The sequence below is a fragment of the Drosophila biarmipes genome, chromosome 2L (genome assembly GCF_025231255.1).
Source record: "Drosophila biarmipes strain raj3 chromosome 2L, RU_DBia_V1.1, whole genome shotgun sequence".
NCBI lineage: Eukaryota > Metazoa > Arthropoda > Insecta > Diptera > Drosophilidae > Drosophila > Drosophila biarmipes.
Genome location: NC_066612.1, coordinates 10,856,541 through 10,872,797, shown reverse-complemented (window position 1 = coordinate 10,872,797; position 16,257 = coordinate 10,856,541). Strand labels below are relative to the sequence as shown.

Genomic DNA, 16,257 nt, shown 5'->3' with positions numbered 1-16,257 from the left:
AAAATGAAATGTGCTGGAGACGCGCGCTCTATTACGCCTGCAATGGCGACTCAACAGCTGTTGATTGAAATGGTGTAAAAGGGGATGGAGGCGATTGAAGGCGGAATTGGGTTTGGGTTTTGGCTTGGCTTAGAGTGGGGGGTTGGGGGCTATCTAAAGTACATGGGCGGTCAAAGCGAGCTAGCTAGCTGGAGGATGACATAAAAACCGAAAATCAGACAACATCTTGGGGTTGCCTGGCAACATCAGATACCGATTGAATGCATTCAGACCCCTGCCCCTCCTCCTCCGCCTCGTACACTCGAAAACTCATAAGAGCGGCAGCAACAATAAAGCTGGCTGCCCTAAAAGTGGGAAAAACGAAAAGAAAATTCAAGCAGAAGGCGATGCAGCAAAATGAAATAAAAACGGGTCATTGGAGTAAGGAGCGGCATGCAACAAAATAAAACATTGCAAGGGATAGTATATATATATATGTAGCTACATATATATGGAAGTAGAATGTAGAATGTTGCAGGCAGCACACTCGAGGGGCTGCCTTTGATATGCAAATTGCATGCCACTGTGGATTTGGAGGGACCTTCCTGGAGGAGAGCGGGGCATTTGCGGAAGCTGTGCCTGCTGCGGCTTTACTGGCTTCTCGAGGGCTTACGTATTTAGTGGCTCCCTCCTATGACTATGGCCACGGCTTTCCTGGAACGGCATTCCACCTGCACCCACAGCCCGCTGCACTTGTGAAAATTTATGAAAAATATAGGAACTACTCTGGTTTAGGTGTTAGATTTATAAAGATGAAGGCACTTTTAGTTCAAAGAAATAGATTAAATGAATTGATTTTTAATTCAAGTTTTTTAGGTGTGGGTTGAGTCTCCAGTTTTTTCATTTTAAATATGTTAAATGAAATATGATAAGAATATTTTTGGCTGAAGGACTTCAGGTTGCACCTTCCTTTTAAATATAAATATAAATATATATTCAAAATAAAATACAAAATAAATAAACGAATGTTTAACCCCATTAAATATTTTTGGTGGAGAAATATGGGGATTACATAAATGTTATCTTAAAATTTTTAAATTAAATTTTACGTTTTGTTTGAAGTTTTTTTTTTGTCTTACGATTATACCTCCAAGATGTTTGGCTTTAGGAATTATGGCATCTAATTTGAGTAAAACTATGTCTTTTTTTTCCGAGTGCAGTAAATTTGGCGTAGGTCGCGTGCTGGGCCACGTTGCCATTCTGCACTGAAGAACGACAACGCTGCCAAAAGGCTTGTAATAAAGACAAACAGTTTGGGAGCGGGCGAATAAAAAGCGAGCGCGAAGAAAACGAAGCAGAATAAGCAAATGCATAATGGTAATGGCACGGCAACAGCAACAGAACCCGAAGAACCAACAGAGCCCAGTAACTCCATGCCGCCCCCGTTTATTTGACACAATAGCATCAGCCAAATAAAAATTTATAGCTCCTCTGAAAGCTGCAACGTTGCCACTGGGATCGGAGTGCTGGGGAGCCGGCTGACTGGACTGGACAGCGGTCCTGCTCGTCCTGGTGCCAGGATGAATATCTCCGGCATTCCAGTGCCAGGAAAGGAGTGCCGGCGAAGTGGGGAGCCCGCGCCCTGTTGCCTTGTTATGACTTTCGAGCTGGCTGAGAGGGTCCTCAAAGGATCCGGGTGGAATGCCGGGAAGGTGTTTGAATTGCAGCCAACCGGGTGGCGTAAATGATGTTTAATAAAATGCGCAGAGGGTCTTCGATATTGCAGCAAGAGAATTCCCTTGCCAAATGCGTTGAAAGTAACTGAAAGCAATTATCAAAGCTATCTGTCCAGGCAGCAGATACAAAATTCTTTTAAAGGAAAAAAATGATTAATTTAAAACATTTAAAGTATTCAATAAATCCCTTCTTTCCATCAGTCAGTTGATTGAATAAAAAAGCCACACCACTCTCATAAAAAGAATTACTTTTATGATAGAACTCCATATCATGGTTAAAGTCATCTTTCGCTCAACTTAAATATTCGTTTCATTGCCCCAGATATTCGGGACCGTTCACTCTCTTAACTCAGAAGATTATGCTGGAAATGAATGTAAATGGCTGGAACCATAAAACTCTCGCAGCTTTTAAAAATGTGCACCACTCTGTGGTGCAGTACTTTATTCCCTTTTCCGCCCTGTTGCATCCCAATCCCCCTTCTTTTGGGTTTTTGGTTTATTTTATGTTGACAATCGCGATGAGGGGTAAAAACGTGAACGAATCGCGTGCAAAACGCGTCCTCGGACTGTGGATAAAAGGCAGCAACTGCAGACCGCGTTTCTCTCGCTGCCCCCAAACAATAAAACAATAAATTTTCATTACCGGCTAGCGGCTATTAACAGTTTCCGCTCTGGCCAAGACAATGCTCCGCCAGGAGTTCCTGGCAAAAGCTGTAAATATAATTGTTGATACGCTTTTAAAGTGCAGCAGGCGCCAGAGAGGAAGAATGCACATCCTTTCGAATTTCCACAGCCATTTTTCAAAGCTTCACTTTGTTTCATTTACAGCCTTTACTGACTTAAACATTTGACTTTGGCATTTGCATTAAAATTTTTTATTTCCCATCTGCGCTGGGATGTTTTAATTACATTTTTGTGGCTTTCACTTGGTGGGTCATAAATAATTTCGCCAATGAATTTTGTAGGAACGGGAAGGAGATCCAAATGCCGGACTGCATCAGCAAATTAACATTCCTCATTCCAGCTTCCCTTTTTTTTGTATTATTCCAAACCAACTTACTTCCCTCATTCATGCTTGGCTTTTGTTCTTCCTTTGCAGGTCACGTGGCCGGCTGTGGCATCACGGATGAGGTCTCCGAGTGGATGGAGAACATACAAAATTCAGCCGTCGAAGAGCTGCCGGAGCCCATGTCAAAGGACTACCAAAAGCTCCACCGGAAGCAGCTGCACAAAAAGTCCGCCCCACAGCAGCAGCAGCAGCAACAGCAGCACCATCCGCAGCCCCATCCGCAGCCCCATCCGCCCAAGAAGTACATCAGTGGCGATGAGGATTTCAAGTACCCCCATCAGAAGTACACGAAAGAGGCGAACTTCGCCGAGGGCGCGTTCTACGATCCTGCCACCGGACGTCGCCTGGGCTCATCCGCCAACGTGGCCGACTGGCATCAGCTCGTCCACGAGCGCGTCCGTCGAGCCTCCGACAATGGAGGTGGGTCAGGGGGCTCATCCGGCGGAGCTGGACGCGGTCGCGAGGACAACAAGAATACCTGCTCGCTCTACATTCAAACGGACCCACTGATTTGGCGCCATATACGCGAGGGCATTGCTGACGTAAGTATTTGTTGAAGTATATTTTAATAATCTTTTAAAACTAATTTAAATCTCCCTTTTAAAAGTAAAAAAATACAATATGGGGTTATAGGGTTCAATTTTCCATATCTAAAAGTATGCAATAATATATGTTAAACTGTAAATTTGTTCAGAAACAAAATTATCTTATATTCACTGCATAATTTTAGACACCTAAAATGATTTTAAAAGCTCTTCAAGTTCCTGCTGATATGTGGGTCGTCCCCAATAGTATGACACATTTTTACACTGAATATAAATAAATTGCAACGTTTTATAACTTCTTTCAATTAATGCGAGCTTTAGTTTCCTAGTATATGTTGCATAAAACGACTTTAAAGTGCTGTCTGTGATGTTGACAACACAGAAGCACGTGGGCCAAATTAAAAAAGAGGAGTAAAATACGGGAAAAAATCATCAATTTTGCAATTTTTACGAGCCAACAGGCTTCTCATGAAAGTGAAGTGCACATAAAACAAAGGAGGACCGAAGTATTTGGGATGGAAATGTTGGGGGGCACGTAGACAACGTAGTTGTATAGGTTTTTTTTGTGCGTACTTTCCATTTTGAAAGATATGGATAAACAAAAATTGTCTGGTGCCCTACACCATCATTGTAAGCTTCTGTTGTCAGGGGCGTCATGGTTCAATGGTTCGTAAAAATTTGTGAAATACATTTTGGAAATTGTGAATAAAAAAATCAAAACATTTTAGCTGCCAGATAGTTGGGGGTCCAATTAAAATTGGTTTTTCTTCACATCTTATTTATTTGATCACATTCATAAAAAACTTTTATAACTTCAAAGAAATGATGCTGTGAAGGTAGCTTCTTCTAAAAAAAAAACATTTTATACAACTGTTTTGTACAATCATGAATTTGTTTACCTACTTATTCAGCGAATTTTCACGCTCCATAAACTCAGCGAACCCTTTTGTCGCAAGCCGCAGAATTGCCTACTTTTCGGGGCATCTGCAGAGCTTAGCAATCATCCAATCAGCTGACCTCCTTCGGCTCGTAGAGCGTATGCAATCAACCGTTATGGCCCGCAACCGTGCTCCACCACCCACTATATATAGGTAGCTTCCACATAATCCCCCCACACATTTAGATCCATTCTCTTGCCACACTTTTATGTTTACGTTCATTTTTTCGCATTGTACGCGAGATGATGTCGACGTCAACATCCTCGTCACCAGAGTGCCAGCCTTATTTCCGTTTCCGCCCTCGTCCTTGTCTTTACTTTCTCCTCTCTCTTTCTCCTGCTGGCTTTCTCCGGTCTCACGTGTGTTTATTTGCAATGAGTTTTGCATAATTCGCGCATTTGTTTCGCTCGCTCTTCCTCCGTTTCTCTCGTAATGTCGCGCTTTTTTAAATCCCTGCAAAGGGTATTCCCATTTTTATAAGACGTTTGTATCTTAAGGAATAAGTTCCTTGATTTCTTAAAATAAAATGTTTTTTACTCTATATCATGTCCCGACTGATGATTTTTAAAGATTTTATAATGATAAAAAATTGAGTTTTTATACATTACAAATGGGTTAATACAGTGTTTTCTAACACTTTCAAGAGTATATCAACTTCGGCTTCTGTAGTTTTACATCCCTTTTCGCTATCCTTTGTTTCTGTCTCTTGCGCCCCGCAGCATTTTGATTTTTGAGCCAAAATCGGTGGAAGACTGATGCCGGGATCCCCGGATGTTTGGGGAGTGCGCATAAAACCTTATAAACTTCAGCTGAAATATTCGACGGGCTTAGCTGAATTTGCATTTTTATACAAATATATTTGGAGAGCGTTTGTTGGGTGGGAGTTGTTGGCATGGATTGGATTGGATGAGCTCCGGATGAAAGGGGCGTTTGGAGTGGTCCTTTTTGTTTGTCTGACGCGGGTGGGAGGGGCAACGGACCCGTTTACACAGATGTCAGGCGCATTTCCGCTCTCCAACGCACTGCGGTTTTGAGATTTTTATAGCCCCAGCCCCCCGAAAATACAAGTGGTTTTACGTTAATTAAATCAGTTTACCTTCTCGGTTAACAAAATTTTTTCAAACCTTCGAGGGTTTTTTAAATTTAGTTTATTTTTCAAAACTCAGATTTGTTTATGTGAGAGCTTCATAAAATCTAATTAAAATGAACGTAAAAATATTTAAATCAACAAAATAGCCATAATTTCCGTCTTAACTAATTTTATATCCAAAGATTATACTGTTCAACTTTCCAGGGTTGTTGCTTACTGAAAAAAACGTAAAGTTTAAGGTTAGCTTTGATTGACTAATAGGAAAAGATATATAATATTGTAGTGAATTTAAATTTCCATGGTTGTTGACTTTTAAAAATAGCTGTAATTTTTAGGTAAGTTTTGTTTGGCTAATGGGAAGTATTATAGGGAAATCACTATTTCCAGGGTTGTCGCCCACTGAAAATAACTTAAAATTTTTGGTTAGTTTTGATGGACTAATAGGATGGGGCATTCATGTTTCCAGGGCTGTCTCCTATAGAAAAAAGCGTTAATTATTAGTCAACACCTTTTCACTGTTCCTCTTTTGTTTGCAGCATGATCGCGGGCGCAAGTACGAGGTGGACGAGAAAACGCGCGAGGAAATCACATCGCTGATTGCACATCACGTGACGGCCGTTAATTACATTTACCGCAACACAAAGTTCGACGGACGCACCGAGCATCGCAACATACGCTTTGAGGTGAGTACACAGCCGCCCACACACACACACGCACTGGCACAGCAGGGATCCCTCGCGGACAAACAATGATGATGCGATAAGGACAAAGCGGCCAGGACCCGCCCCACAGAGTCGCTGACCACAGCCGGACATTGGTAGCTGGTTTTAACCATGCGTGGACGGGACTCTAGTGGAGTGTGTATTAAAGCTCGATTTGGGCCCCCAGATTACACACCCCCCTGTCAGCCGCGACTAATTGATTGCGCTAATTGGGCCGCAATTATAAAATATTATTCCTGCAAAATGTGGACATTTATTCATACTTTCTCATGGCAAAATATAAAACCCTAAAAAACAGAAAGTTGAGCTTTAATACCAGTTGTGTTAAAACATTTATTCAAGACTTAATAATAAAAATGATTATCAATAAATAACGATTATATATTTTATATAATTTTTAGGTGCAACGCATTAAGATCGATGACGATTCCGCCTGTCGCAATTCCTACAATGGACCACACAATGCCTTTTGCAATGAGCATATGGATGTCTCGAACTTTTTGAATCTCCACTCCCTGGAAGATCACTCGGACTTTTGCTTGGCCTATGTATTTACCTACAGGTTAGTTATTGTTTTACCTTTAACTAAGAATATCCCCTTATTAAATATATTTTTCTTACAGAGATTTCACTGGCGGTACCTTGGGCCTGGCCTGGGTGGCGAGTGCGTCGGGAGCCTCTGGCGGCATTTGCGAGAAATACAAGACTTATACCGAAACTGTGGGCGGACAATATCAGAGCACCAAGCGATCCCTTAACACGGGCATCATCACCTTCGTTAACTACAACAACAGAGTACCACCGAAGGTGTCGCAGCTAACCCTGGCCCACGAAATAGGTCATAATTTTGGATCACCTGTAGGTTTTTAAAAGTGCTCATACATTTTTGACCTGTGAACTTACTATTTTATATTTTACTTTTTCCAGCACGATTATCCGCAGGAGTGTCGCCCCGGCGGCCTCAATGGCAATTATATAATGTTTGCCAGTGCCACCTCCGGTGATAGTCCAAACAACTCGAAGTTCTCACCCTGCTCCATCAGGAACATCTCGAACGTTCTCGATGTGCTGGTGGGCAACTCGAAGCGGGACTGCTTCAAGGCCTCGGAGGGAGCCTTCTGCGGCAACAAGATCGTGGAGTCCGGCGAGGAGTGCGACTGCGGCTTCAATGAGGACGAGTGCAAGGACAAGTGTTGCTATCCGCGTCTGATCAGCGAGTACGACCAGTCGCTGAACTCCAGTGCCAAAGGCTGTACCCGCCGTGCCAAGACGCAGTGCTCGCCCTCGCAGGGTCCTTGCTGCCTGTCCAACTCCTGCACCTTTGTGCCCACTAGCTACCACCAGAAGTGCAAGGAGGAGACGGAGTGCAGCTGGTCGAGCACCTGCAACGGAACGACCGCCGAGTGTCCGGAGCCACGTCATCGGGATGACAAGACCATGTGTAACAATGGAACCGCACTGTGCATACGCGGTGAATGCAGTGGTTCGCCATGTCTGCTTTGGAACATGACCAAGTGTTTCCTCACCTCGACCACACTGCCGCATGTGAATAAGCGCAAGCTGTGCGACTTGGCCTGTCAGGATGGCAATGACACCTCCACTTGTCGCAGCACCAGCGAGTTTGCGGATAAATATAATATCCAAAAGGGTGGCATTAGTCTGCAGCCAGGTTCGCCCTGCGACAACTTCCAGGGCTACTGCGATGTGTTCCTCAAGTGTAGAGCTGTGGACGCCGATGGGCCACTGGTGCGGCTGAAGAATTTGCTGCTCAATCGGAAGACCTTGCAGACGGTGGCCGAGTGGATCGTGGATAACTGGTATCTGGTGGTTCTCATGGGGGTGGCCTTCATCGTGGTCATGGGATCGTTTATCAAATGCTGCGCCGTTCACACACCCAGTTCCAATCCAAAGAAACGGCGAGCTCGTCGCATCAGCGAAACTTTGAGAGCTCCCATGAATACGTTGCGACGAATGGTAGGGTTTCGAAGTACCTTTATGTTGCTAGAAATATAATATTTACTGATTTATTTCAGCAACGTCATCCCAATCAGCGAGGAGCAGGTCCTCGAAGCATACCTCCGCCAGCCCATGAGGCGCAGCACTATTCCCGCAGCAGCGGCGGTGGAGGAGGAGGAGGAGGAGGAGGAGGAGGTCGACACGGTGGGTCCCGATCGCATCACCAGTCGCATCCGCATGACTGGGATCGGCATCAGGGAGGGCACTCCATCGTTCCACTGCCCACCGGCGGCAGCCATTCGAGTCGCAACTCGGCGGCGAATCAGGCGAGAAGGAGCGATGGACGAGGCCCTCGATCCACCAGCAGTGGGCGACCACAGGCGACGGCGGGCGGAAGTGGAGCCAACAGCGGAGCGTCGCGATCGCATGGCGGGTATGGAGCCGAGCAGGCGATACCGGGTTCCATTGGTGGTGGTGTCCAGGCGGCCATTAGCAGCGGCGGTGTGGTGGCCAGGGCCCAGCTGCCGCTGCCATTGCCGCCGCCAAATGTACAGCAGCAATTGCAACAGCATCAACAACAACAACAACTACAGCTTCAGCAACCGGCAATTTCGCCTCAGCAACAACCGCAACAAGCGTTCTACACGCCTAAAGGTGTGTGTCCCAGTTCTCCTCTCAAAGAAAAACATTTAGAGTGAGCTGGTAGTGTTGCCCTAGATACGCTCCTCGTTTTCTCACCCCATTTCCCCCTTGTGTTTTTTCCACAAAATTTAATTTGACGTTTTTCTTTTCGTTTGCGAAACGCTACAAAAATTCAGAACTACCACCACGCAATAAGTCCCGATCATCACGTACCAACAACACCTCCAACACCACAACCACCAACTCATCCACAGCGGCAGCCGGCAGTGGGTCGGGATCGGGGGCGGGCAGTAGTAGTAAGAGCAAGAGCGGTAAAAGTGACAAAGCCAAAGACTCAAAGTCGCTAAAGTCGCAGCAGGCCAACAGCAGTCGCAGCAGCAGCAAGGAGAAGGCCAACGTGAAGCCAGTGCGCCGCAATATCGTTTATTAGGAGTGGATCCACATCACATTGCCATACAGAAACACTGAAAGACAGACCCCGAATCCCCAACAAAAAACCAAATCTAAAACGCCCGCTGCTAGTCATCGATCCATGAGTTGTTGCCTCCCATCCACCACCACCAAAACACAAGAAAAAAATCGATTAAAATGATATATCATTTAGCCGAAGCAATTGGTATGACCTTTGTGATTTTGCTCCTCTCTTGGTTTGTGACCCTTTTTAATTTTTGGATGTATTTTTTTCCCTGTTAATGGTTTCCCTTTCCACTTGGCATGTGTATTCGATTTCCTCTAATTTTCCCAATGTCCCTTTTCCGTTTAGTTATGGATAATGTTTTTGTATTGTTGTTGTTCTGTTTTTGCATGTGCATTTTAATTGTATAATTAACACCTTATTAATCTTTTAAATCTAGTTGTTGTAATTATTATGACACTGAAAAGCATTTTATAATATCTTTAATTTTTGGTATTTTTAAATCAGGAATACGGTTCCTTTTGTTTTTCGTATACAAGAAGAATTACTCAAATAACTAATTTTGAAATCTGTTTGTCGATCGATACAAAGTTCTCAAACATGAATAATAAATATTTACACTCAATGATTCAAAGTCTATAGGGTGAAAACACTCTAAAATTTTTAAATAATTTTAACAAGAATAAATCATTTTATAAAATGCTTACAATTTTAATGTATCCAGAAAATACTAACTCAACTAATTATATTGTCAAATTTTATTTAATCATCGACTAAATAATATTAATGTTTATCTTGTGTTCCTTCTTAGGCGTCGCGCCGCCACCGCTACAAGTAAGCTATAGTCGGCCGACATCGTTGCACGAGCAACAGCAGCAGCAACATCATCTGCAGCAACAGCAACATCAGCTGCAACAGCAATTGGAGCCGCAGCAGCACGCCTATGCCGATGCCTATGCGGCCTTGGGGCGGGGCCAATATGAATCCACCACCCGGGCGCCCAACAATAGCAAGGTTTGACAGCCAAAAGGTGCAACGGAGCGCCATAAAAGGCCAAAGGCAAAGCGAATCAAGCAGCAGCAACAGCGCCAACAACAACCACATCAAACAACACAGCCCAAACAGCAACAAAAGCAAAAACAACATAAATCAAATGAACTCAAATTAAATGTAAATGTAATTTTTATGCTAATTATTTTTATTTAAACAATGTTTGTATGCCACAAGGAAAAACCGCCAGAAAGAAAAAACTACAAAAAAATGAGACAAATTTCGTAATACAGAAAAAGCTGAAAGTGAATGATATTTTTGATTAAATAATTGAAATGAAAAATACGAATGCAAATTATGATTAATATAAATAATTAAAAACGGCAACATGCATAATACATATAACAGCGAGAGGTAAAAATATACATTTGTATGTGTATATTTATTATGCATACTCCAATATTAAATAGCAGCAGCCACAACAAACAAATATTATACATGAAATGAAAAACTAAGGTTTAATTGTATGAGAAAAACATTCTATGTGTCGGTGAGATTTCTAAGCGCTAGGCATGAATACGAAATTAATTACGCACTCAAGTCACGAAAATGAGTTTTGTACAAAAAAATTAAATAAATAAAAACAGTGCGAGTTAATTAAGCTTCATCAACAAGAAGAACGGAAACAACAAAGCATTTAAATTGTATTTATCTGTACCGAAGGCTAAATGTTTATTTAAAGCCGTCAAAATTGCATTTGTAAAAACTAGCAAACAACCATGAAAACCAAAAAGTATAAAAACCATAAATATTAAATGAAAATGCGAGACTAAATAATAATGGTGGAAACAATCCAATCTTTTTAATTTGTTGCTAAACGCATTTTTCTGTACGACTTTCGAAAACCGCTTTGATTGTTTTCCGTATACACTTTCCTTGTGCAGAAAGAAGGGCAAACGAAGTAACTAATTTTTATATTTCATGTATTTTTACTATCTTAGGTACAATTTTCTATTGTCAATTTTTATTAGTATTAGGTTTAAAGCTTTACGTTTTAGCAATCTGGTAGCAAGACCACCACTGATTATGTTTAATGTTATCTATCATGTACGTGTATATCTGCCAACATTGAAATTTTATTTTATGTACGTATCTGATAGTGCGTAAGTCATGCAAATACGAGTATGCGTTTGCTTGTAATTTACTTTGTTGTAGTCTCATAGGTTACTAGTTTATGTTTTTTGTTTTTGTCTGCGTGTTTCGAATTTGCATGCTCAAAGATGAATCGTGCAACTCACGGAGTCCCGACTGATGCACTGCTCCAAGAAAAGACATTAATAGGATGGAAGCTACTTGATTATTTCGTTGGAATCCTTGTGTTCAACTCCTGATATCCAAATTTTGAATAGTTTACCATAGAGTCTTCTCAGCTTGGTTTTAAAATTATGTCGTTTCTGTGCTTCTCAGACCGAGTAATGTGCTGATTAATGTGTTTTAATCCCGTGTTCTGTGGTAGCTTTACTTCGATATTCTGCAACTCTCTTCGTAAAAGAACATCTTCAAACTCTTGTAAATAAACTTTATAAAATATATATAAATATAAATACTAAATTACACTGTAAGGAATAAATTAAAATTGAATTGCATATACAGAAAAGGCAAAATAAGTTTACAAAATAATTAAATTACATAAATTGATATATGAAGTATGTATTCAATTCAAATTGAAAAGTGAAAAATGCAAAGAAACGAAACGAAACATAACTCAAAGCGAACAAAGCAAAACTATGCTTTCGTTTTTTCTCAAACAACATAGCAAACAAAGAACAAAAACAAAAAACATTTAACTATTAATTTAATTAAAATAAATAAAGAATTAATTAATTGACTTTAAGTAAACTAATTAATTATGATTATGAAAAAAATGTCTTAAAAAAGAATGAATGAATATGAAAAAAGGATAATAAAAACAAGAAAACCTACTATTTTATAAAATAAATCATTGTGTTCTTATTTCTATGATAATTTTATGCTTCAGATGGAATAGCACCCCCAAGAAAACGTTAAATATAGTTTTTCAATTTTAATTAGTGAGAAAAAGAGTCAAGGCACTTGCGAAAATACACATTAGTTTACAAATACTTATAAATTAGTATACAAAATCGGTTTTTGGTTAACAACGAACGAGACGAACACATTATTTCGTGGGAGTTTCGGCCCGAGGACAACTATGCGCGTATTCTAGATGCCTTCTTGCTCCTGTCGGCCTTGGGTGGCGGAGGTCCACTACGTCCAGCCGCCAAATGACGGTTGTAGATGCTGTGGAGAGAACACGGATAGATAATAAGTTGGGAATACTATTAAAAAATTTTATATTGAACTCACATTTTATAGGTCTCCGTTTTGAGGTAGTCGATCACGTGACTGATGCCCAGCAGATATTGCTCGGCAATGGGATTGACCCAGGGATTCTCCTCCATCTTCATGACCGACTTGTTGCTCAAGAGGTCGAGCTGGGCAATTTCTGGGGGCAGGACCTGAAGCCTATTGTTCTGAATGTGCAGCTCCCGAAGGCGCGCCAAGTCTCCAACTTCACGGGGAAGCTCCAGGAGATCGTTGTCGCGCAGTCCAAGAATTTGCAGATTCTTCAGCTGGCCCACCTCCTTTGGAATATACTCAAATTCGTTGTCGCCCAGATACAGAGCTCGCAAAGTTTCCATTCCAAAGAAGTTGCCAGGCAGCAATGTTTCGTTCAGATTGTTGTACGACAGGTCCAGGACTTCCAGCACGGGGAAGGCTCCAAAGCCCCGGGGAAGGAAAACCAGACGGTTGATGGACACATTGAGGATTCGCAGCTTGGGCATGGACGACAGCGAGACGGGCAGTTCGGTCAGCTGGTTGTTTGAGAGGTTGAGGATCTCCAGATTGAGGAGATTCGCGATTCCGGGACTGATCACACTGATTTTGTTGTGGGACAGGGTCAGACGGGTGATGTTGGACATGTTGACTGTGGGTTAAAAGCACCGTCATTAGAATAAGTTTTAGGATACGCCATAAAATTAAATATTATAGCAACAAAAATTTTGATTTAAAATAGTATTTAAAAAAAAATTAACTTAAAAGCGAAGCGCAATTGAAATACATTTTTTATGTTTTATAATTTAAATTAAAATTGTTTTTAAGGTTTTGATATATTAAAATACATTTTTACAATTTATTTTTTTAATTAGCATAAATTATTAGTCTGCAGTAAATTTCCTACTGGGTTCGAATGTAAACAGCTGATTGCACGCAACAAGTATAGACGCCAGATGTAAGAGTGGGACAACTATACAAACATGGGCATGCGCTATGTTCTTTTGCCAAATTTTATAATTTTAGGAAATTTACTAATCATTTAACTATTACTAATTTAAGGAAAGGAATATTCAAATATAAGTAGTATAGTAGTAGGATAGGTAAACAATCTTGCAAATATTGGTGGAGTCTCGTGCATGTCTTGAGAAGGCTTTGTTTACATTTCGTAGGCGCAATGAAATCTATTTTGATGCTGGCGTCATCGCAATAAATACAACGGAATGCCTTATTTTATAACTCAATGTAATCTGTACAATTATTATTGAAACCAACCAATACACTTCATAATGTGTCAAAGAAAATTACTAATTTTTCACATTTCTGCACAGCTGGGGCGAGGCCCTTTTTGCGTGGGAGTGTCTGCAGTGTGTTGACTCAATTTTGCAAAATAACCATTTGACTTCTTTTTAAAAACTAATTTCATTACTTACACAGCCCAGGCATCTCCTCAAAGGACGTCAGACCCTTGTCCACCAGGTCCAGTTCCCGGTTTTGGGTTTCCCGTGCCTCATCCAAAACTTTCTTTGCCTTCGACATCTTTGCGCTGACTGGTATACAAGACTGACTCATTTTGGTTGCTATTCAAAATACCCTAAGAAAATACTAGAAAAAAATCGTATAAGATAATAAACATATTTTGCAAAGTTTCTTATAAATAAAGATCTTAATTGTATATTTTTTCTTAATGAAACTTTATTTTTCTTTTTAATAATATATGGAGTCAAAGTTATTAACATTTTCTTATTTAAAAAAATTAAAAGTTATCTAAAATTTAAGTTAATATTACTTTTTTTAATTATGTCCCTTTGAAATTAACTAAAAAAAATATATTATATATTTTAAATTATTTTTAAAAAACTACCATTTTATGTAAATAAAAAGAGATGCCAGATAGCTTGGGAACTGGTATTTGACATAAAAATGTATGTAAGCAGACCCTAATAAAATTATTTATGTGAAGTACGTAATTTAAATATATAGTTAAAAGTGGTTATTTTTGAACCCTTTTAATTTAACATATTGAAATTTAACATATTCTTTGCTCATTAAAAAACAGTCGCCAAATAAATTTGGTTTATAGTGGCGCCCTCTTAAGCCACGCGTAATCTTGAATTTGACATGTAGAAATAATGTAAATGTTTTCTTCTACTCGACTCAAATCCATGTATGTAATCATTGCTGTTATCTTATTAATAATTATTTATTATTAATAATATTTAATATTATTTATATATTATTAACAAATGTACAGGATATATTTAAATTTTTGTAATATTTTAAATTTTTAGTTGATTTAGTTTAGTTATAATTCTGTCCTTCAGGAGTTCAGCTAAGCCTGAATTTATCCGGTTGTTTTTAAAATTTAATTAAACTGTAATTTTTGTTACCTATCTTTAAATATACTCTTTATACTTGGTTTTAATATAATAATAATATTTTTTAAACTTTATAATGTAAAGCAAACACTTACAGAGTGATTTTCAAACTGTATTCGTTGCCACTTCCAGTAGCTCTAAAACTGCGTCAACTGCACTTTTTGCTTGCATATGTTTTTGTCCGGGTGGTTTTAAGCACTTTTCCTTCACATTGATACAGATTTAACAATTTTCGAGGTCACTATGTTACACAAACAAAGCACTTGACCTAATTTTCGTAGGAAATAGCAAGGCCTTTTGCAGTACCAGGCCGAAATGATTGAATATCCATGCGCTTTTAGTGTTTAAACCGATTATAAGACATTCGGGTTACAGAATGGAAGAACATGGGTTCTATTATAATACGTCTCAGCTCTTCGAATTAATCACGAAAATAGCCAAGGTGCGGAATGCGTCGTGCGTCGCGCGATCGTCTCGAGTAACTGAGGAGATCTCTCGCAGCGTCAGCAAGATCGATCGACGTGGATGTGGGCGAGTTTGGGGCGATGGGGGAACCAAAATACCGATGGGAGCTGGTTTTGCCTTTTCTGATTGTCGCCACTGCCGGCTAAAAAACAAAAGCAGCAAACCCAAGCCCGATGTTGGGTTTTGTTGATTTTATTTAAAGTATTTCGCCTTTTTCTCCAGCATCTTCTCTGTGCAAACCAGTTTGAATTAAAGCAATTCCGAACCGATTGATACCAGCTTTGTTTTCATCACATGGTCAAAGCGTATAATCAGTAATTTTTTGCGGTTTGTGATTTTTCTCGGTTTTAATAGATGGAAAAAAAATCTCACAGATGTCTTGGTTGCAACAGAAAACTGCTCACTTGAGTATAGAATGTCCATTAGATACTTAGCAATCTTAGTCCTGCTATTGTCGCTGATTATTGTCAAGGCTCAAAGATCACGGATCTGTAAGTCATAAATTAATTTTGGAAATAATATATTTTAAATTATATTTCTATCCAGTCTGCAGAGGAAAACGGGGATGGGGCCAATGCATGGCCAATAATAAGGAGTGCAACCTTCGACGCTATAGAGACAGGTTCTGTGGGCCCAACATGATGTGTTGTGCAATGTGAGAAATTAAATTAAACTCTTGAAATAAATGCCTTATTGATTAGTTCCCCACAGTTGATTATTTGGTTTAAAACAGCTTGTTTTTAATATAGAAAAAGAAAATGTCACATCTGCTCTTAACCTGAGCCAGAATGGGGTTTTCTAAAGTTTTATATATTCTTGCTTTACTTCTGCTGCTTGCCCCCGATGACTCCGAGGGTGAACTTCGATATATAAGTAAGATTATGGATCTCTCATTTGATTGGGCATTTAATGTCAACTCCTTGAGTTAGTTTGCAGGCGAAAAATGGGAAAATGGGGACGTTGCATTATTAGAGGAA

The 16,257-nt window shown here is 40.1% G+C and overlaps 2 protein-coding genes across 7 annotated transcripts in view; one reads left to right on the top strand and one right to left on the bottom strand.

Moving 5' to 3' along the window:
- LOC108032581 (disintegrin and metalloproteinase domain-containing protein 10) overlaps positions 1-12,081 on the top strand; it is an 89,104-nt gene extending 77,023 nt beyond the window's left edge. For 4 of the 6 annotated variants that reach the window (XR_006368275.2, XR_007763585.1, XR_001768625.3 and 1 more), the window contains exons 6-13: positions 2,815-3,326; positions 5,894-6,040; positions 6,481-6,641; positions 6,703-6,937; positions 7,007-8,053; positions 8,113-8,689; positions 8,854-9,293; positions 9,904-10,045. Coding sequence is in view for 2 of the 6 variants with exons in the window: in XM_017106485.3 (XP_016961974.1) it covers positions 2,815-3,326; positions 5,894-6,040; positions 6,481-6,641; positions 6,703-6,937; positions 7,007-8,053; positions 8,113-8,689; positions 9,904-10,112 (2,888 nt within the window). In the remaining 4 variants the exon portion in view is untranslated. Of the gene's footprint in view, positions 1-2,814; positions 3,327-5,893; positions 6,041-6,480; positions 6,642-6,702; positions 6,938-7,006; positions 8,054-8,112; positions 8,690-8,853; positions 9,294-9,903 lie in introns of all 6 variants that reach the window. The other 2 variants (XM_017106485.3, XM_017106486.3) reach the window with 2 other exon arrangements.
- A 71-nt stretch (positions 12,082-12,152) lies between these two features.
- Positions 12,153-15,280, bottom strand: LOC108032820 (ras suppressor protein 1). The gene is made up of 4 exons (XM_017106834.3): positions 14,911-15,280; positions 13,871-14,042; positions 12,468-13,089; positions 12,153-12,401 (listed from the first exon to the last, which is right to left on the bottom strand). The coding sequence occupies exons 2-4, from the start codon at positions 14,007-14,009 to the stop codon at positions 12,311-12,313; spliced, it is 852 nt and encodes a 283-aa protein (XP_016962323.1). The 5' UTR covers positions 14,010-14,042; positions 14,911-15,280; the 3' UTR covers positions 12,153-12,310.
- Between the last annotated feature and the right edge of the window lie 977 nt (positions 15,281-16,257).